The 22,511-nt window shown below is 37.4% G+C and overlaps 3 protein-coding genes across 4 annotated transcripts in view; all 3 read left to right on the top strand.

Moving 5' to 3' along the window:
* MLF1 (myeloid leukemia factor 1) overlaps positions 1-1,245 on the top strand; it is a 30,759-nt gene extending 29,514 nt beyond the window's left edge. For both annotated transcript variants that reach the window (XM_040636638.1, XM_008706726.2), the window contains one exon: positions 1,127-1,245. In XM_040636638.1, coding sequence (XP_040492572.1) covers positions 1,127-1,229 — 103 coding nt within the window. In that variant the 3' untranslated portion in view covers positions 1,230-1,245. The remainder of the gene's footprint in view (positions 1-1,126) is intronic.
* Positions 1,246-7,817: 6,572 nt separating this feature from the next.
* GFM1 (G elongation factor mitochondrial 1) overlaps positions 7,818-22,511 on the top strand; it is a 42,518-nt gene continuing 27,824 nt past the window's right edge. Inside the window, exons 1-8 of the mRNA XM_008706720.2 lie at positions 7,818-8,010; positions 9,292-9,444; positions 10,351-10,483; positions 10,915-11,119; positions 13,047-13,163; positions 15,241-15,391; positions 19,550-19,707; positions 20,316-20,400. Coding sequence (XP_008704942.1) covers positions 7,921-8,010; positions 9,292-9,444; positions 10,351-10,483; positions 10,915-11,119; positions 13,047-13,163; positions 15,241-15,391; positions 19,550-19,707; positions 20,316-20,400 — 1,092 coding nt within the window. The 5' untranslated portion in view covers positions 7,818-7,920. The remainder of the gene's footprint in view (positions 8,011-9,291; positions 9,445-10,350; positions 10,484-10,914; positions 11,120-13,046; positions 13,164-15,240; positions 15,392-19,549; positions 19,708-20,315; positions 20,401-22,511) is intronic.
* On the top strand, positions 16,455-19,441 carry LOC103677435 (60S ribosomal protein L30-like). The gene has a single exon (XM_008706701.2). It carries the CDS (start codon positions 19,050-19,052, stop codon positions 19,395-19,397), a length of 348 nt encoding a protein of 115 aa, XP_008704923.1. The 5' UTR covers positions 16,455-19,049; the 3' UTR covers positions 19,398-19,441.

Below are 22,511 nucleotides of genomic sequence, written 5' to 3'. Positions count from 1 at the left end.
TTTGAAAAGCTTAACAAAAATTCCCTAGCAAGTCAATGGTAAATGCATTTTTAGATACTTGCATAATATATAACATTATTTGCACCTATATTAGGTATTAGAAATTAGATATTTTGGAAGCATTTTTCCAAAACTTTAGCCTCCTTTGGGATTACCATTGGAATAGCTGTGCTGAAACCACACCTTAAAGATTATAGAGATTTTTTACATTTAGTGTATATTCTAGTATATTCTAGAGTTAAGATTTAATTTGTTTCTCTGGGGAAAAAATGGAAAACAATACCTAGTTCCTATTAAATCTACACTTAAGAGAGAGAGACGCCTCACCAGGCCTTAAAACAGAAATCTGTTCTAGGCCATAAGAGAGTGGAGGATTGCTGCGGAAGGTGGAAGGCTTCACAGAATCAGCGGTGGACAAGTGGGTATCAAGTAAATCAGAAGCCTTGAGCAGTATTTTATGTGCTAGCATCTTTTATTTTAATATACTTATTTAGGAATTTAGAACTCTAATATTTTCCATAGAAAATTAGCTTCCATATTACTTTCAGACACTATTTGTCTCACTTTGTAAAGTTTATTGATAAAAAAACTTTACAGTGCTAAGTTTGACTATGAAATCCAGGTCCCTGTTAGAGAAAGCTTTGCTCTTTAAGGATGATCTATAAGTCTATGGCCCTATCAGTGGCATTTTCTATAAACTAACACTGTCCAATAGAACTTTCAGGAATGATTTTCTGTAATAACAAAAATGTTGTGTATCTATACTGTCCAATATGGCAGCCAAGAGCCACATGTGGCTGTTGAACCACATTGAAATATGGCTGATGCAGCTGAGGAACTGAATTTTAAACTTTATTTTATTTTAATTAATTTAAATGTGAATGATGTGGCTAGTGGCTACCATGTTGAATGGCATGGTTAAACAGTTCAATCTAGCTCAGGAAAGCAGCTGTTGCTTTCTTAAATGTGAATGAAATAGTCTCTCATATGTTTTTCAAAGCTATTACGGAAGTTTAGATAAAACTCTCCATAAATTGCATTGGTTTTTTGTTAAGTCATGTTTGTATTGATTTGTAAACTATTGGCCATTTAAAAATGGTATTAATGTTCATATTATATTTCTCAGGGAGAAACATCAAAGTCCAGCCATTGAACGTGGAAGGAGATCAAATGTTTTTGTGGACAAACTCAACATCAAAGGATCACCTGTGACAATCAACAAAAAATAAATAGCCTTGCATTTGATTTGTTTAGTTTTGATTGTTTTAACAGAGAAAGTAATGGTGCTGGGTTATACACATAAGACCAATCTCTTGTTAAATCAGTACTGTACTTAACTTTCTTCTGATATCTGAATGTTCTTGGATGTGCTAGCTTTATATTGTCCGTACTTTAGGAGTAAAACTTTGATATTCAACAACTTAAGTAAGTTGCTAAACATTCTATAAAACTCTTAAAACATACTAATTTTTAAAGCTGATTTTGCTTACCCAATTATCGCCCTATTGGCTATGTATTCTTTTATATATTCAAGATTGAATGTACAGCTAGCTAGGTTTATCATATGTATTAGTTATAAGAAAGTAAAATGTTAAAAAACAGTCTCAGTTTTCACTAACACAATACTACAGTGATGTTAATAAAGGTAAAATTATTTAAATCAGATTTTATGTGTTATATAATAGCCAGCTAGCTTTAAGATTTTAAAAAATAAAGCGAAATTATCCTAGTACTGTTTTATGAGAAATTATTTTGATAAATTACATTGAAATAATCAAATAATTCTGAATTTTAAGGAAAGATTTTAAATTGCTAGTATATATGAGTTTTATTCTTATTTCTTTACACAGTGTATTCCTTTTTGTTCCATATTACATTCTTAACATTCATCAGACTTTACATTGATCTTTCTCTTTAACTTCTTAAGGTAGCATATTTCTGCTCTCCTTTCCCACAAACAGCTTAATCTGTCTCCACAGTTAACATTCGGAGTGTCCTTGGAGAAACTCTGCTCAGCCTTTTTGTGACATTTAGAAAAATGCATTTGGTATTCTGTAAACCTGAATGATTGATTGTCTCAAAATTTCTTAGACAGGTGATATGTGTGTTTGAGCAAGATACTTAATTCAGTCGTTCCCTTTTATACCATTTAAAAATTCAGCTTGAGCTTTTTTATTCTAGAATTCAAGCATTAATCTGTTTTTAGGAAAAGTTTGAAGTTTATGAGAATATAAAATCTTAACCCTTAAGTTTTGGTTGTTTCAGAGGGGAAAAAAGAAAATCCACTATCACTCTATAATCCTAGTATCTTGCTTTCTTCACTTTGGAAATAGAACTATGTGATTGTGCTTATATTCTCCTAGTTTTCCATATTACATCCTGTTAATTTTATCAGTGTGTTTCATGCCTGTAATTAGTTATTAGAATAAGATGCATACATGTCTGTTCATTTTTATAACAAAAAGTAATTGAGCATGTATTAATTAAAGATGTTAACATTTTCCTCTTATGCATACTTTAGTATACTAATAACATATTGGGAAGTTGTCATAAAGCATAAATTCTAAATAACACTTCTGCATAAATTTACTTGATAGAGAAAATCCCAATAGAATAGATGTTGTAATTATTCTTTTTCTGCTTAAATCATTACACTGATGATAACTTGAGTCAGTATATTCAAATATGAAAACACACTTTAATAAATAATTGTATTTAAAACAGTGTAACTTCTACACATCATGTAGCAGTTAGAGCATTTATAGCTATTTTTTCCCTCCCAATTTGTTTATCATAGAAAGTAAACAAAAATTGAATTAAATATATATTTCTTCTTATGACACAGTGCTTCATGTGGGGCCACCCATAAAACTATGTGACATAGATTAAATGTCAATTCTTTATGTTCACATGTTGCTGAAATTGCCTCTTTTCAGAATTATTTTTACCAGGGCGCCTGGGTGGCTCAGTCGTTAAGCGTCTGCCTTCCGCTCAGGGCGTGATCCCAGGGTCCTGACATCTAGCCCCACATCAGGCTCCCTGATCTGCTGGGAACCTGCTCTTTCCTCTCCCACTCCCCCTGCTTGTGTTCCCTCCCTCACTGGCTGTCTCTCTCTCTCTGTCGAATAAATATCTTTAAAAAATAAATAAAATAAAATTTTTTTAAAAAGAATTATTTTTACCATACTGCTGGAGTCAACCGTGTAAGAAGAAGGTTCTCTGTAGCTTGTAGTTCATATTATTTTTCCTTTGTGGACAACCATTGATCTTTCTGGAACCCTCGATCTTTTGGGAATGGAAAGATAGCAACAATTTGGTGAATGTGGCCTTGGCAATGAGGCCAAATTGCATACTTACACTCCTTGCTACATTAGAGGTTTTCCTGGTACCTAGCAGTCTCAGTGATAGGTTTCCATTACTCTATCTTTATGACTCCATTATCCTTACTGTCACAAGGGCAGGAGCACATTGGGGCAGGAGCACATTGGAATCAGATGGTGCCCTAAATGTGGCATTATGATGATGATGGTATTTGGAGCACTCCTGAGCTCAGGAGCACTGATGAGGGTGGAGCGCTCCTGAATAGGATTAGTGCCTTTATAACAGAGACACTAGAGAGCTCCCTTACCTTTTTTTTTCTTTTAAGATTTTATTTGTGTATTTGACAGAGAGAGGGAGAGAGAGCACACAAGCAGGGGGAGCGACAGGCTTCTTGGCGAGTGGGGAGCCCAACTCGGGACTCAATCCTAGGACCCTGGTATCATGACCTGAGCCAAAGCCAGACACTTCACCGCACCCAGGTGCCCCTCCCTTACCCTACTTCTGTTGTTTATAAGCCACTATATTGTTTATGGTATTTTTGTTGCAGCAGCCTGAATGGACTAAGACAGTGGTCTTAGGCTGATAGGGCTAGGACAATTTAGAGATTCTACTGAAGTGTGACCTAGACCCTCACTGCAGTGAATTAGGATCTTCAATTTTTTAATAATGTACATGTCTGAGACCTCTTGAGTCCCTTCTGTCCCTGATTACATGGAATTTGCTGTAAATCTGCATTCTGGTGATTTGTCCCCAGGATCATGCTTATTGTCTCTTGCAGTTTGGGGGTTCTGATCAGACTTTGGTGTCCTCTGGCAAATTTGACTTTAAGCACCATCTCCTATCTTCTGACTACTTGCCTACCATCTTATATTATTTTTCTGTGAAAATTTTCCTCAGTCTTGTCACTTGTATGAGAAGTTTGCTTTGGGAGAGACTTTCCAACTACCCATGTAGTTTGCATAAAAAATGTGGATAAGTGCATTTAAATAATAGCTTTTGTTAGTATAATTATAAGAAGAAAGTTTTCAAGATAAACTCCTATCTTCTGACTACTTGCCTACCATCTTATATTATTTTTCTGTGAAAATTTTCCTCAGTCTTGTCACTTGTATGAGAAGTTTGCTTTGGGAGAGACTTTCCAACTACCCATGTAGTTTGCATAAAAAATGTGGATAAGTGCATTTAAATAATAGCTTTTGTTAGTATAATTATAAGAAGAAAGTTTTCAAGATAGAGGAAATTTTAAATATGATTGAATGATTATAAGGTTTATGAAGTACTTTTTAAAAAGTTTTATGAAATATATCTGATAAATAGATGGATTTGGGTAAAGGAATGAATATTTGAAGGCAACTATATGTCTTCCAGTTTTTATTATGTAAAATAAATGCTAATAAAATCTTCTAGTTTTTATAAAACTAAGGTTGAACTCATGATTTAAACTTTCCAAATTTCCTCTATTGATCTTATGGGTCAAATAAGTTATCATTGACTCCATCAATTGTGTAAGATTACAAAATATAAAATGGTGTTTATCTACATAAATTTGCAATGCAGATGTCTTTTAAAGGGGTTTTAATCTTACATGATTATTATAATACTATTATAAGGACTGAATGTGTTAGTTAAAGTTGTAATTTTTCAAATTCTTAGTTAACTTTTCCAGAGCTTAGAAAATAAATTAGTCCTTGGACACTTGGACAGTTTCTATGTAAAAACTGATACAAGATTTTGGTCACTGAAGATAGTTTCAATTTTCTTAGAGATTATAAAATGACTATGAATTTACAGTGTGGAAATGTTTTGGATGATATTGTATATGTGTATTCTGCCACTTTAAAACAACAGAAGTAGGGGTGCTTGAGTGGCTCAGTTGGTTGGGCGTCTGATTCTCAATTTTGGCTCTGGTCATGATCTCAGGGTCGTGAGATCCAGCCTACATAGGGTTCTGCATTGGGCATGGAGCCTGCTTAAGATTCTCTCTCTCCCTCTGCCCTGTGCCCCCAGCAAGCTCTTGCTCTCTCTCTAAACACACACACACACACCTTAACAGAGATCATCTATAATATGTACTCATAAAAATTTAGCTAGACAGTTCTTGGTTTTCTATCTTCCAGTTTTCTTTTTGGAGTAAAGAAAACTTGATTACCTTGGTTAAAAGTGATTAATACAAATAAGAATATATTCAGTATAATAATTACAGAATAATATGAATATATACAAATATACACATGATAATGAGCATGAATTTTTACTTAAGGAAACTATTAGTTTGTTAAAGTGATTTTAGTGTAGTAGATATACTATTTTATGTAACAATTATATCTTTAACCTTAATTTTATGATCATTTGCATAATTATGTATTTATATATTTTAAACATACATATAAAGGCTTATAAAAACTGAATTTTTGAAAGTCTATAAACAAGGGCGCCTGGGTGGCTCAGTCAGTAAAGTGTCTGCCTTCAGTTCAGGTCATGATCCCGGCATCCTGGGATCAAGGCCAGTGTCAGGCTCCCTGCTGTGTCAGGCTCCCTGGCTCCCTGCTCAGCGGGGAGCCTGCTTCTCCCTCTCCAGTTCCCCCCTGCATGTGTTCCCTCTCTCCCTGTCTCTGTCAAATAAATAAGTAAAATCTTAAAGTCTATAAACAAAAAAGTTTATTTGGTATATTCAACATTGATTTATTCCTCAGTTTACAAATCCTTTATTGCAAATTAATACATTGATGACATACAAAAAGTAAATTTGAAATTCATCATTGAAACTTTTTCTTTTCTCATCCCCTGTAATTTACTCTGATTTCTATTTATTTGTTCTCATTTAACTAACACTTAGCACCTAGCATATGCCAAGGGATACAGAAATTAACAAAACCAAATCAGCCTCCTTATGGAACCTACATTCCCATTGGGAAAGCCGGACAATAAACAGGGATGTGAAAATGTTTGAATATATCTGAGAAGTGTTCTGAAGGAAAATGAAACAGCATGAGAAGATAGAAAGTGGGGAGCCTGCTGTTTTAGAAAAGTTGGCTAGGGAACATCTCATTGATGAGGTTATTGAAAATAAAGGAAAGAGCTGCCACCGTATCTAGGGAAGAGCAAAGTCTCTGGTTACCCGAGGATCAGCAAGGAGGCCAATGTGGCTGGAACAGAACCAGCAAGGGAAATAAGGCTATGTCAGCTTGGCTGCTGAAGCAGGGCCTTTGTAGGCCCTTACCCTGAGGGGGAGAGGAAGCCATTTCAGAATTTTTTAAAAATTTAGTTATGAAAAGTTTCAAACCTACACAAAAATAGAGATAACGGCAACAATGAACTCACTGGATGGAGTATTTTCAGCAGAGAAATGACAGAGTCTGGCTGAAAAGGATCCCTCTAGTTACTATGTGAGAATAGACTGAATTGTCTCCGGGCAGAAGCAGTGAGATCCTTCAGGAAATCTCTTACAGTAATTCGGTCGAGAGATGGCAGTGTCAAGAGGCGGGGAGAAAGCGCAGGTCCTGGATCTATTTTTGAAAGTGGTGCCTCTGACATATGGGGACAGATGTGACCGGAGGTGTCAAAGAGTGGTGTTGAACTGACTAACGTTTTAGGTCTGGGCAACTTGAACGGAGTTCACATTTTCGAAAGAAAGACTGCAGAAGAAGGTTTTGGGGAAGAAGATGAGAAGCTCCGTTTTGGACGTACTGAGTAACACCTGTAAGAGATCTAACTGGAATCCTCTAGGATGCTGTCTTCCATATGGACTGAACACGTAACGTTTAACATCGAAGGATGAACTTTCTGAAATGAGAAAAAACATAATTGATAGTTCATTTTTCCACATTCTTTTCAAGTCATGTTTTTTTTTTTTTTTTTTTTTTTTTTTTTTTTTTTTTTTTTTTAGATTTTATTTGAGAGAGAGAACATGAGCTTGGAGAAGGGGGGGCGAGGGCGAGGGAAAGTGAGAAGTAGACTCCCCACAGAGCAGGGAGCCCCATGCTATTCTCCATCCCAGGACCCTGAGCAGAAGGCAGATGTTTGACCAACTGAGCCACTTAGGCGCCCTTCAGGTCATGGCTTAGAATTTTTTTTTTTTTTGTATTTGTAATAACATAGATAACAATTTTGCTTTTTTTTTTTTTTCATTTAAATTCTGTTATAAACATTTCTCCACATTGCTATATTGGTGTGGCTGTTCAAGCAGGGCCTTCTAGGCACTTTGCAGGGGAGAGGAAGCCATTTCAGATTTTTTAGAAGTTATGAAAAATTTAAAACCTACGCAAAAGTAGACATGACGGCAACAATGAATACGCAAAATAACCACGTTTCAAAGGTTGCATTTTTCTAGGAACGTGCAAATGCTTGATTAGCTCGCCAAAGCGACTGCACTTTCTCTTCCAAGTCCACAGAGGGCGCGAGGGCAGCGGAGGGGACTGCTCTGCGCTGAGGTCCGGAAGTCCCTCCTCTCTCCTTTCCTGTCTCCTCCCCCGCGTCCTTCGACCCGGAAGCCCTCTTCCGGCACTTCTTGCCAGCGTGACTTTGAGCGCTTCCCGGTGTGGGTCAGGTTGCTGAGCGGACCCACAACTGCCGGACTTTGACGCTCGTTCTGCGCTTGCCATGAGACTGCTGGGAGCAGCCGCCGCCGCGGCTTTGGGGCGCGGGCCGCTCCCGCGGGTCCCCGCCACCCTGTCCTGGCAAGGGAAGCAGGTACTGGAACCCGGCGAGGCGAGACCGAACCAGGGACTGCATACGGGACCTTGCTGTCCCTCCAGGGCTGGGGAACAGTGATGCCTTCCCGGGGACCTCCTGACAGCTCTGGATACGAGGTGTCGTGCCTCAGTGCTGAAAAGCCTTTCGGTACCTGCACATCCTCGTTATTCATGAGCTGCGTCTCGGTGCCCTGGGAGAGTGGGCGGACGGGCCACCAAATTACGGTTCAGCCTCTCTCTCTCTCTCTCTCTCTCTCTCTCTCTCTCTGTTATACCTTAAAAAGAAGTGACTGGAGTGACGGTCAGAATAGCTGAAAAATTCGTGTGTTCAGGGTTCGAACCCAGGGCTTCTGACTCATTATCGAGTGCTCTTTTTACTGCACAGTGCCCCTGGGCTGTGGACGGCCCTCTTTGGGCCGACCCTGGGTGGTTTTGGCGTTCGAACTTCCCAGTACTTTTCTTTGATCGTATTTCTGCCTTTTGCGGGGGATGCGGAGTGGAGTAGGTTTGGGTACGAGTTGAGCCTTTCCTAGGACGCAGACACGTTTGCTTTCGTTGCTGGTATTCATGGGATTTCATCTAAGTGCCTGTTCACCAGAATCCATTTAGTATTTGACCACCTTTTCCAAGTTCTTCTGTTTCCCTTTCCCCGGAAGTGCTGCAGTGTATTTTAGATGTGCGGTCCTATAGGGAGAGGTTTAGATTTTAGATTGTGTCTTGATTACATAAAATGCAAGATTTTCCCTTACCCCCGCCTCCACCAAAATGAAATAAAGTTTTTTTCAAGAGTAATTGTTTTTGTGCAGAAGGAATTGGAAAGCTTTTGTGGGCTCCCTTGGAGCTGTCCGCACCTCAGCACAGGGCATATGTGTTGGAAAACACGCTTGCTGGCTGTGAACTACAGTAAGGGAGAAGGGGGGGTGGGGAGTAAAATTTAAAACATGTGTTTCCTATTAAAGTAGTTGTTGGAAGTTGTCTTTCTGGTTTTATCAGCCTCAGCATGTTTTCAAACCTGTGACATTTGGAAAAGTATCTGTCCCTTTTTATTTAACTAGCTTATCTGAATATATTTTTCTGATTGATTTATTTTTAAGAATGTGTATGTCCTTTCTGTCCTCTCTTGCAGCTTCTCCTCTGGTTACAGGAGTTGCAGTTTGAGGCATTCCTTCTTTTGCCTTTCCAGGCTATCACATGACGTTTTGTGTCCACTGAGATTCCTGGGTGGAAGGATCCCAACCTCTCATAAAAAGTGCATTGATTTAAGTTCTAATTTTTCCAGGTTAATTGGAAAGTCTGCCGATGGTGTTCATCAGGAGTGATTCCTAATGAAAAGATACGAAATATTGGAATCTCAGCTCACATTGATTCTGGGAAAACTACGTTAACAGAACGAGTGCTTTACTACACTGGCAGAATTGCAAAGATGCATGAGGTATGGGGTTTATGGTTGATTCCAAGCTACTTAGAGCTTGGTTTTAATTGTTTAGCAGTTATGATTTAATAAAGCATCACAAAACCTAAAAGGTTAAAAGAATGGTTACAGTGGATCTTTATCGAGGTCCCGTCACAAAGGGGATACATAGCTCAAACTGGCTTGCAGTGTTGTGAGGAATCTTCCTAGAAACTATGAGTATCCTCAGTAGATTTTTTAGGAATGTTAAGTCTCCACCTGAAACTAATATAACTGTTAATTATACTTCAATTAAAAAGTCATGTGTATACTTAAGCAGCTGTTAAAGTTGTATTTACATATTTTTTAATGTTATGGAAAGGTGTTTATAATGTTAAGTGGAAAAGGGTTTAAAACTATATATAGTATGATGTTAATAATTACAAAATACATTCATCAGGGAAAAAAATTTTTAACTTGAAAGTCTTCTAAAGAAATTACCATATCATTGAGTAACTTAACTCTCCATTTCTTCAGATGAAGTTCATTTTGTTAAATCACGTATTTTGAAAGCTGAATCCTTCCCACCCAGGCCTCAAAATCCACATGTCGTAGAGCAGGGACAAATCTGTCCTTTGAGCATCTGCTCATGGACTACCACTAGGCTGGTGGACAGGAACGGTGCAGAGGAAACGAGGTTGGCTCTGAGACTGAGGCGATTGCTCTATGTTAGCCATTGCTGGAAACAGCAGTGGAAAGAGGGTTAGAGAGTAAATAGAGGACAAAACTTGTAATCACTTTTCTGTTTCACAAGATATGTTCTGACGATAGCCTTCTCTAAAAATTGCTTCAGTTAACTATCTGTGTTCTAGTTCCATCTCAGTAAAGATTTCTTTCCTTCTTGGGATGCAGGGACAGGGGACTCTGAATTTCTGTGCTTGTGTTTAGGTGAAAGGTAAAGATGGCGTTGGTGCTGTCATGGATTCCATGGAACTAGAGAGACAAAGAGGAATCACTATTCAGTCGGCAGCCACCTATACCATGTGGAAAGATGTCAATATCAACATCATAGATACTCCTGGTGAGCTGAATTCTTATTGTTGCAGCTTGTTTTGACAAAAGCTCATTTAATTCTTTACTATGGCCCAGCTCATTTTTGAGTGTCAAATGATATTTAAAAGTGTGACTGTGAATTCGTGTTGGAGAAATCTGACTTGGGACCTAGAGCACTTCATCATTATTTGTTTTCCTTAAAAAACAGTGCAAATGAATTGTGAGTGGGAAGGTTCTTGCCTGTTGAAAGCTGTAGCTGATTTAAAGGTGCCCATGCCCTCATAGTTTTTTGAAGAGATGGGCCCCTGGACCTTATGGTGAGTAAATAGTATGGTGTTCTAAGAATTCCACATTCTAATTAGAAGACCTATGTCATGAGCAGAGATACAAAAGCTTGTAATCGTGCATGTTACAGAAATTCATACTTTAAGACCCTCACACTTCTTTGTCTCCATTTAGGACATGTGGACTTCACAATAGAAGTTGAAAGGGCCCTGAGAGTGTTGGATGGTGCAGTCCTTGTTCTCTGTGCTGTTGGAGGGGTGCAGTGCCAGACCATGACTGTTAATCGTCAGATGAAGCGCTACAATGTTCCTTTTCTAACTTTCATTAACAAATTGGACCGAATGGGCTCCAACCCTGCCAGGGCCCTGCAGCAAATGAGGTACTGAGCCTTAGAAAGAATAGGAGGGGCTGTGATGATTTGGATAAGAAACCTTACATACAGAAGGACAATTAATTCAGTGTCATTAAGCTTTATTCCTAAAAAAATTTTTTCTCTAAAAAATTTATTTATCTGAGTGACTTACTGTAGTAAAAGAAACAACGAGGTCAGCAGTTTGGTTTGTGGTGTGATCTCATGAGCTACCTTCTCTGTAGAATGGGGAAAACATGATTTAAATTGTAGGGAGGTTTAAGGTGAGTTCAGAAAACAGTCTGGCGATTCACTGTTTTGCTGTGATTAGAGAATAATGTAGTGTGGATTCTAAAAGTACTTTATATGTTTAGGCCAACCTAGAGGGTCATCTTCTGTGTTAACCTTTGCTGGAGAAATTTTAATTAATGCCCTTAAGTAGTATGGTGTATTCCCTTGGGTTCATATGGTAACATACTTGCTAAGACATAGTAACACTTCTTTCTGTACCAGATGTAACTGAGTCATGGTTGTAGCATTTTACACTTTACCCAATAGTGTATGTTTCACATGGCCTTTGAAAAGAGTGGAAGTTTCACTTTTCACCTTTGGTAGATGTGTAAATGGAGCTCTCAGGTTCCTATTCATATTTTAGGGCCGATGAAAATAGTAAAGTTTGTGGTAGTGGAGAGACCAAGAGTGATTGATGTGTCCGATGACGAAGGATGTGGTGTGAAAGAACTTAAAGTGACAGTATTGCTGTGTGCATTGATGGAAGTGTTGTATTTGGGAATATGAGCATGAAAGTTTTCTTTATTGGGTATTTGTAATAATTTCTTGGCAAAACAAAACCTTTTCACTTTTTGTCCTTTTTACTTATATTTTACTTGTACTTGGCAGTGGATAGACTGTTTCCACCAAGTCTTTGAATTCCAGGAAAATTCTCTTTTAACATTTGACTACTGCAGTTCTCTTTCTGCTGTACTCCCTTTTATCTGCATTTTGTAACTCCTTTTAAACAGATTTTAGAACTTCTGGATCTCATCTACATGTATTCACTTTTCTACCATACATTCTCATACATTTTGTTTCTTCTCATTTTGGATTGGGTTATGAGAGAATTCTTGAGGTCAGTCTTCCAGCTTACTAATCTGATAGTCATCTGTGTCCCTTCTGTTAGCCTGTTTTTTTTCTTTTTAATTTCTGCAATTATGTAATTAATTTCTTAAACTTTTTTATTGCATCGTCTTCATTAATAGAGAGGTAGTTACTTCTCAAATCTGTACATTTTATTTTAATAACTCTCTCCTTGGAAGTTAATATTGTTTCTTGAGCTCACACCCCTCTTTCAAGCTATTGGTAACCTTCAAATATTTGTTGATTCTTAGTTATCTATCCATAGTTACAGATGGGGGCCTAGAGTCTAGACTAAACAATGGTAGCCAGAGCATATTTCTTTTGAGTGAGAATTCCTGCCAGTGAATCTCTTCGGTAGCCGTGCCTGATTGAGGGTACCGGCTGATGATGAATGTCTGATTTTTAACATGTGTGCTAAAAGTTCTCCTGTAGGAACTTCCTCTTCAGATAACTGTACTTAGCTTTGCTAGAGTCGGCTGATCTAAGAAGGAGAGATGGGCAAGGTGATCCCACTGTCCTTTAATTTTCTGACCAACCACCTTTGACTTGTTCTTCCCCCTTATGTTTTTGATCCAGGATATTCTGGGGCTCTGATGGGAAAATACTTATTTTAGAGTTCTTTTATTGCCTAAATAGGGTTTTGGCTTCCTGAGCATGGTGAGTTTGGTTGTTCCCAGCTGTTTTATATTTTCTGTTTTGAGCGCCTGATGATACACCTCTCAGTTCCACAACATCTTTTATTTTTATTTGTCATTTCAAAGGGATTTACGGAGGACATATGTATTTTTGTTTGGTAAACATATGTATTTTTATTTTTCAGGTCTAAACTGAGTCAAAATGCAGCATTTATGCAGATACCCATTGGTTTGGAGGGCAATTTTAGAGGTATAATAGACCTTATTGAGGAACGAGCCATCTATTTTGATGGAGACTTTGGGTAAGTTAAAAATGTATTATTAATGTCTTACATTTTAAAAAGCATCAAAGAGAAGAAAAAGGATGATTTCTTTAAACATAGACAAAACATCTTTTTAAAATGTGGCTGGAGGAATATACTCCAAAATGATTGTGTTTTAATGCCTTTAATCCTAGTTGCTTCCCATTTTGCTTAGTATTCATTCCAAGGGAGAGTATGTTACTTTTTGGGTAATTTATATCATGTTATGATATGCATGGTATGGTGAAAGGCCTTCAGCTTGGGCTAATAATGTATCTCTTTTTCCACTTGTTTATTCATTGATTCATTCTGCAGACTTTTATGGAGTAGCTGCTGTGTCCTGGGTATTGTGATAAAAACTGGGAAAAAATATGGATCATGCATGTTCGCTCTACTTTATAAGACTAGAAAGATAAAATGATAATATGTAAAAAGCAGTTAAAAATAGTACAAATATGGTTTGGATAATGGATAATATAAGAAGCAGATTGGTAATTTTTTGACATGGCATTTGATCCATCAATGAATTTTAAGTGACGTCTACATACAAAAGTGGTTATCAAAATTTGACATTCAGAAAAATCACCTGAGAGCTTGTTAAAACACATGCCTGGATCCACCTCCAGAAGATTCTGATTCAGTAGATCAAGGGTGGAACCTGGAATTTGCATTTCTGGAAGGCTCTCAGGTGATGCTATCATTTATGTGACCACATTATAAGTGGCACTGTTTTGGACAATGTGGGAAGTCATAAATGACCCTTCATTATGAGGAGTGGCCCCAACAGCCTAGCAGTTTCTCCGGAGGTAATTCCTGAGAGGTTTGCTTTCTCTGCTTTCTCTGCTGTGAAACTGGGATTGCTAGTCTGGGAGGTGGGTGAATGGTGTCGTGTTCAGTTAACTATCATTTATTCTCATCAGCTGTCTTGTAGGCAGGGAAAGGGTGTAGGCTGTCTAGTAGATGAGGTATTTTTCTCACTTTGTGTGTGATAATAGTGACTATAGTTTATCTACTATTTCTTAGAATGTAAGGCCCAAGAGGACAGGGATATTTTATCAAGTTATTCAGTGCTGTCCCCAGCCCTAGAACTTGCTGGTACACAATATGGACTCAGAAAATATTTGTAAATGAATGAATAAATCCACTTTCCCAAAGTTACCAGGGCACACGTTTGTCTCCTAAAGTAAAGGCTCTTAAACTTTGTTGTATGCCCCAACCACAGATGAAATTTGTTAATATACCTGCCCCCTTTCCCAGCCCTAGACCTCTGGGTATATAAATTTCAAGAGGACCCGCAGCTGATTCTGACATAAGAGGCTAAGAACCAGGGAGCTTGACAGGAAGGATGAAATTATGATCTGAAGGCTGTGAAGAGGTTTTTTGGGGATAATAGGAATTATTTTCTGACTATATGCAGTAGGCTTCTTTTACTTTTTTAATTTAGGAACATGTTTTCTGAAAAGCTTATTTTTTTACATTAGTTTCCATTTTTAAAGAAATACTTTGAAACCTTTGAGACTGATGTTTTTAAATATCAAGTATATCCATTTCTCAGTTGTGCATATTTTATTTGTAACTCTTAACCTATCCCTCCCCCAGCGAAATGGAGACCTGGGGCTAGGGTTGAAGAGTTTGTCATATTTAGTAACCTTTTTTTTTACTATAAAGCATTCTGTGTTAAAATTGTGTGATTGGGTTTGTTATTAATGGGAAGGAACAGAGTCAGGTCTCTATTCCTCCTTGTTAGTGACTGTGATATTCTGATTAATTTGGTTAATAGAATTTTCAAGAGTCCTATGAGCCTAAGAATCAGAAGGCCTTTGAATCTTGGCTCTTACATTTACTAGTAGCACAGCCTTTGCAGTTTGCTGTGCCTGTTTAAATATTTTTGCCCACTATTCTGTCTAAATTTTAAAGATCTGCATTAGTCTTACTTGCCACTTTAATGCAAATACATCAGAGCTCTTTCTCATCTATAAAAATTTTTTAGCCATTAGGGTTTATCTTTTTCATTGGTGCTTTGTAGTGTTTAATTGGATATCTTTACAGTAGTAAAATAAAGCATTTCTTTTCTTAGTCAGGTGGTGCGATATGGGGAAATTCCAGCAGAATTCAGGGCAGCAGCAGCTGACCATCGGCAAGAGCTGATTGAATGTGTTGCCGATTCAGATGAGCAGCTTGGTGAGATGTTCCTGGAGGAAAGAATCCCCTCAGTTTCTGATTTAAAGGCAAGTGCTCTCAAAATAAGTCTTGCAATAACAAAAAAAAGAGGGTGGGGTTTTTTGTTTGATTTTATGTGGGTAAGAGACATGATGCTTTTATGCCTGGGTTTTATTAATGAAAGCTGAGTGAATTTAACATTGTTGGTTTTTTCAAAAAATACTTGGTATGGCACATTACTTTTTAAGTAATGAGTTCTGTAACATCTTAAAATGGGAAAGGAGTCATAGTTCTAAAAAAGAAAAGATATTTAAACATCCAACCTTTTGAGTATATCTTAAGAAAGAAGATAAACAAGTGTTACAGCAATAAGACAGGTTAAGTGACAAGGCTGCTGAGTGTTTGCAGACCAAATGTTGATACTTGTACTGTTTAGAAGGCTGTATACATTCCTTCACTTGATCATTTAGCTCCTTAAAGTAAAAAGATCTCTGCTTAAGACTGGTATTTATTTTTCAAATAGAGAATTTTTCCATAGGAGACAAGCAGATGGCCAGTAAGCACACGACAAGATGCCCGGCATCACTGGTTATTAGGGAAGGCAAATCAGAATCGTGAGATGTCACTTTATCCACTAGGACAGCTATTATTTAAAAAAAAATTTTTTTTCTGTTAATGATAGTAAAATAGCAAGTATTGGTGAAGATGTAGAGAAATTGGAACTCTTGTGCATTGCTAGTGGGAATGTAAAATGAAGTAGTCACTGTGGAAGAAGTGTGGCCATTCCTCAAAAAATTAAACCTAGAACTATGATATGGCTCCAGCAATTTCACTTCTGAATAATATCCAAAAGAATTACCCAAATAGGTATTTGTACACCTGTGTTGAGAGCAGCACTATTCATAATAGCAAAAAGCTGGAAACTATTTATTTATTTATTTATTTTTAAAGATTTTATTTATTTATTCGACAGAGATAGAGACAGCCAGCGAGAGAGGGAACACAAGCAGGGGGAGTGGGAGAGGAAGAAGCAGGCTCCCAGCAGAGGAGCCTGATGCGGGGCTCGATCCCATAACGCCAGGATCACACCCTGAGCCGAAGGCAGACGCTTAACCGCTGTGCCACCCAGGCGCCCCAAAAAGCTGGAAACAATTTAAATTCCCATCAGTGGATGAATGGATAAACCAAATTAGTTTATACCTACAATGGGCTATGATTTAGCCTTAAACCAGAATGAAATTCTGATATGTAGCGTGGACGAACCATGAAGACATGCTAAATGACATGAACTGGCGTCAAAGGACAAATATTGTATGGTTCCACCTAAATGAGGTACCCAGAATAGTCAGAGTTCCTAGAGACAGAATAGTGGTTACCAGGGGTGGTGGCACAAGGCTGGGTTACAGAACAGAGAGTTCAGGCAGTACAGAGTTTCCATTTGAGATGATGAAAAAGTTCTGGAGATGGATAGTGATAACGGTAGCATGGCAGTATAAATGTACTTAATGCCACTGAACTGTATACTTAAAAATGGTTAAAATGATAAATTTTATGTTTATTTTACCATTAAAAAAACTGAACTTATTTTGCAGACCACATGGTAGGCTTAGCAGAGATCAGATAAATGGTTACTGTAAGACCTTGCACAATGGAGTTTATAGTAGGTCAGATGCACAAGGAAAGAACCCTATCGAAGCTGAGGATGCTTACTAATATATCTCATAACTTGAGTCCTTTAGCTTTCACAAACTATGTAGGAAGGCATAGGTCAAGCATTGTGTCCTGGTAACCACAACACAGAGTTAGGTTTTTATCTATTAAAGGGCATATGTCAGAGGTCCCCTAGACCATTCCCAGGTTCAGTGATTCACGAGGATTGCTCAGAGTTCTCAACACATTATCATACTCATGACTATGATTTATTACAGTGAAAGGATACAAAGCAAAAACAGCAAAGGGAAAAGACACAGGTGAAATCCAGAAGAAATCATGTATAAGCTTCCAAGAGTCCTCTGCCAGTGGAGTCATGGCAGGGCACGCCTCATTCCTCCAGCAGTGAGTTGTGACTGTACCGTGAATCTCATCCGTTAGAAACGCGGTGCCTTCGGTTTGATTAGGGGCTAGTCACAGACATCCTCTGCCTCGAACGTACCCAGATTCCAGACTTCCAGGGGGAAAGCAGGTGTTTAGCATCCACTCCATTGTTTATTCAGATAGTGTAGTCACAGTGAACCATTCTGGGAATGCTGGGAACCCTCCTGAAATCCAGGTTCCCAGACACCAGCCAGGGGGCCAGCCTTGTAAACAGGCCTTTCTAAGCATAGCCGATTCGGTGCTGCCATGTTTCCTGTTTTCTGCAGAGGATACGTGGGTATACCTCTGTATTGTTGGATATATTATTAGGGACAATGGAAAGGCAACACCTTTGAAGTGTGAAAATGGTTCTTAGGAAAACAAGGGAAATTTTTGGAAAAATAAAGCTTTTGTTAGGCTGTATTAGGATAGTTGTAATTTTTTTTTCTATTTATCTACCACCCTCCTGTTTTTCTGTTGTAAAGTAAATGTCGTAAGATTCTTCTGTGTCCCTACTTGCATATAAGGGAGGGGTGGTAAGTCAGAGTTGTGGTCCTGTGGCTTAAGGGAGCTTAAGTGGTTAGTGACCTAGCCATTTCTGGATCCTGGCAACAGCGAAAGCAAGCTTTTAAGATATTTTCAAATAGTAATTGCTTTCTTGCCATGCACATTTCCCCCTTTCTTATACTCCCTTTATTGTGTGCAGCTGTTATCCTACTTTTCACTGTGGTGATGTTTAGAAATTGTGGTTGTAAGTGTTTTGCTTTAAGGTTTTTTTAGGATAACTAGTTTTCTATTTTTTCATGAGGACTGAGAAATAATTGTGCACTGGTTCCCTATTTCTGCTGTGGCAGCTTGTGGCCACAGCACTGCTGTTGACCTCTTTCAGCTGTGAGGACCTAAAGTTAGTTCCACTGCTTGCTCTCCGAGACCTGCTTAGCCAGGAGGGCCACCTGTGGCACGCAGCTGGGACACATTCATAGTGCTTGCACTAGGGTTGAGGTAGGCCTGGAGGTCGTTATTTTAGAGCCTGTTACTCTCATGGCTCTTAATTTATGAGTGATCTGTACTACTTGGCTTCCTGTAGGTATGTTATTTAAAAAAAAAACATCTATTAAATTTTTTTAACAGATGATATTTTCGTAGGTTTTAAACATTTAAAAGTATACAAAGGTACACAGTAAAGAAAAAATCTCCCATGTCTCCTATTTGCCTAGTTCTCTGCCTCCTCCCTAAAACAGGTTACCAGCTAATAGTTTTTGGTGTATCTTTCCAGAGATACTCTGTGTGTGTGTGTGTGTGTGTGTGTGTGTATTACTTTTCCTTATGTTTTACATAATTGTTAGCATACTGTTTACACATTTCTATGTGTGTGCCTATTTTCTATGTGTATATATATTTTTTGTCATTTTGAAAATTAGTGACATTCCAAGAGTGTTGAAAGCATTTATACATTAAATAGCTTCCTAGCCTGAAGAAGGAACCAATTTTTTTTCTTGTATTTTGACCTTAAGTTATAGAGGACCCGATCTGATTCTAGTCTCCACCATAGCCCGTACTCCAAAAAGTGTCATTTGTCCTCTTTCCTTTCCCTCTCCCGTCCATTTTGGTGGCTGCTATTGGTTGGGCCCGTCCCGCATCTAAGGCAGGAAGATGATGGCCACAAAGAAAACAAAAAAGTCTCTGGAGTCGATCAACTCTAGGCTCCGGCTCGTTACGAAAAGGGGGAAGTACGTGCTGGGGTACAAGGAGGCTCTGAAAATGATCAGACATGGCAAAGCGAAACTGGTCATCCCCGCCAACAACTGCCCAGCCTGGAGGAAATCTGAAGTAGAATACTACGCCATGTTGGCCAAAACTGGTGTCCATCGCTGCAGTGGCAATAATATTGACTTGGGCACAGCATGTGGGAAATACTACAGAGCATGCACACTGGCTATCATTGATCCAGGCGATTCTGATATCGTCAGAAGCATGCCAGAACAGGCTGGTGAAAAGTAAATCACGCAAAATTTTTCTTTAATAAAACTGGCCACAGCTTGTTTAAAAAAAAAAAGTGTCATTCCTTTTATTCACTTGTTGGTTTGTAATTGATCTGAAATACAAAACTTTTTTTTAAGGTTAACTGTTAATTTTTTTTTTTTTTTTTGTAGTGTGCAATCCGAAGAGCTACTCTAAATAGGTCATTTACTCCTGTCTTTTTGGGAAGTGCGTTGAAGAACAAAGGAGTTCAGCCTCTTTTAGATGCTGTTTTGGAATACCTCCCAAATCCATCTGAAGTCCAAAATTATGCTATTCTCAATCAGGAGCAGTAAGTCTTAGAAGCTGAATCTTAGTTTATGCAGAAATACGTTAACATTTATGCACTGTGAAGGAATTTAAGAATGGTACTTTTGATTAAGCTGTGTTTGTGGGGTTTTCTTCCCCATAATTTATGAAAACCAATTGCCAGTTTCTATTTGGGTAACACTTTTGACACATAAAAAACTATTATACCACTTGCCATATCATATTCTGTTTGTGAGTTAGAAGTATGATTTATTATCTACCAAGGTTTACGTCATTAGTAAGTTTTTTCATTTGGGACTAGCCGTTTTCAGCCACACCAAAACAACAGCAGCAACAACAAAAACCTTGAACTTTGAAAAAAAAACAAACTTTTTTTTAAGCTCTCATTGATTATTTTTCTTTTCTTTCTCTGCCATTTTTGTGTTTTTTAAATCTGTTCTGGTCCTCTCATAATGTAGTAACTAAGCCCTGAGAAGTTATTCTTACTGATCTTTTCCAGTGAAATTTCACTTATGTGAGGTCGGAAATCTTTAGTACGTATATGCTTTTTCTCAGATATACTCTGATGAAACAAAAGGATATAAAATAAATATCAAATAATGCATCTCACAGATTTCTGTTTTTTTTAAGTGACTCTAAAGAGAAAAACAAAATCTTAATGAACTCCGAGAGAAACAGTTCCCACCCATTTGTAGGCCTGGCTTTTAAACTGGAGGTAAGTTGCTTTCTAATGTATTTAATTGCTGTATGTGGAAATTTTCTTTTAAGGTCGTCTTCCTGTTACAAAAAGACTTTGTTACAAATTTCTCTGCTGAAAGTTACTCCCCCTTCTCCCCTTTCCATACTGCCTCTGCGGGAGAAAGCTGCTGTACTAGGCCCACACTCAGCTGTGGGGCATTATGCTCCGCCCCCTGAGGGAGCCGTATCTACTGTTACTCGGGATTCTTTTATATGGGAGAGTTGCCTTCTCTCCCCCATTTATATTTTTATTCAGTCATTTCTTTATATTAGTGTGGCCTCATAGATATGTATTTTGAGTTATAATGAGTAGTGTGTGATTTCTTTTGTTGTGCTGGTTGGCCGGGTTTGGCCATTGGAGCTCTTTTAGCTGCTCCTGTGTCCTTTTGACATTCTGCAATATTTTGTTCTTTTGAATACTTCCTGACTTTGTGGGACTGCAGGATCCTCCACATTTATCCTCCCTGTCTCCACCCTAGAATCAACTGTTTCTCTAGGTGCCTCGGTTCCATTTCTTGTAATCGAGAATGTTATTAGGAAACCAAGATTTGGGCACCTGGGAGTACTTTTTGTTAAGTTGTTCTTGCTTCTGTTCATACTATTTTAAAGGGGAAAGAAGGTGGTTAAGTTAGTGTTAAAAGTAGTTATTTCTGGGATGGGATTATATTTTGGGGGCTTTCAGTTTTTAAAATTTTTACAATATATTTATTACTTCTAAAAAACATAATTTTAAGTTAAAAAGTACAAATAACACTGTGGTGACAATTTTTATGGGTAAAGCTTTTAAAAATATACATTTAGGAATGTTGTCTTAGGATTCCTGGAATGGCAATTACTGAACTAAAGGAATGGGATGTTTTAATATTTAATGGTTTATTGCCAGGTTTCTTTCATATTTCTGAGTCTTTATCAACATTATTATTTTAAAATTATTACTGGTTTTATAAGTGAAAGTTAATAATTCATCTTGCTTTAAGTCCTTTTTTGTAAATAGTATTTTATATCTTGCTTTATTTCCTAATGGTAGAGAACATTTTTCCATATATTGATTATGCAGTTACAATTCCTCTTTGCAATGGTGTCACTTCTTATTTTTAAATTAGTGTTAAAGTGTTTATTAAATGATCTTTCTCTAATAAAGCTTATTTTTAAAAACGATCAGCAGTTTAAAATTTATAGTGAAATGTATCAGTCTTTTGTAGTTCTCTCATTTTTAACCTTAGAAACCCTCTTCTTTGTATATATTTCATAAATGTTTTCTACTTTTTGTATGACGGTTCTTTTTTCATTGTTAATTTAACTGGAATTTGTTTTGCGGGGTCCTGTGAGGTGGACTCTAAATGTGTCTCCTCTGCCTCCAAATAGAGGACCAGTTGTCCAGCTCCCAGTTTTGCAACAATGCTGTACTTTTCCATTGTTCTGTCTCTTGTCTTCATCATCTGTTGACAAATGTATTTTACATTTTAGATATTTTTACTCTGTGGGCTAGTCAGTTTAATTTGTGCTACTTCTGTACCTTTTAAGTTTGGAATATTTAGTATGTTTGTATATTGGTCATGGTTAGCTTCTTCTCATTGCCATAATACTTCAGAAATTTCTATTTTTATCCATTTATTCTTATTAATCATATGTTTAAAAATTCCTCTTGGGATTTTTATTGCTGTTGTGTTAAACCTGTAAATTAATATGGGAAGAATTGGCAACTTTTAAAACATTGGTTAGTGGTAGTATTGAGGAGTTGACTCTTGATTATTTTATATTCAGTTACTTTAAAGAATGCTTATTTATGTAGCTTTCTAGGTTCTATGTCAAAAGTTTTTTTTTTTAGATGTATAGTCTTAACATTTCTAAATATATTTTTGTTGTCTTTGTATAATTATAACTTATTTGTGTTTTATATTTTAATTGTATTAAACCAAACTTAAGAAATAATAATAGAAAGCAGAAGGATGTTACCTTATTGCATACACAATTTAAAATTATTTTCTAATTTTTATTTTAGAGGCATCAGAAGTAGTACCAAAAAGATCAACAATAACCATGTAACTCATGTATATTTAAAGCTAGTATTTAAGTATTTCAGACAAT

The sequence above is a fragment of the Ursus maritimus genome, unplaced genomic scaffold (assembly GCF_017311325.1).
Source record: "Ursus maritimus isolate PB19 unplaced genomic scaffold, ASM1731132v1 scaffold_20, whole genome shotgun sequence".
NCBI lineage: Eukaryota > Metazoa > Chordata > Mammalia > Carnivora > Ursidae > Ursus > Ursus maritimus.
Note: the sequence above shows the minus strand (reverse complement) of the source record. Positions and strands in the feature narration are given on the sequence as shown.

Bases quoted from the DNA above. Each gene is read 5' to 3' on its own strand.
- LOC103677435 (XM_008706701.2), top strand. From the start codon at position 19,050: ATGATGGCCACAAAGAAAACAAAAAAGTCTCTGGAGTCGATCAACTCT.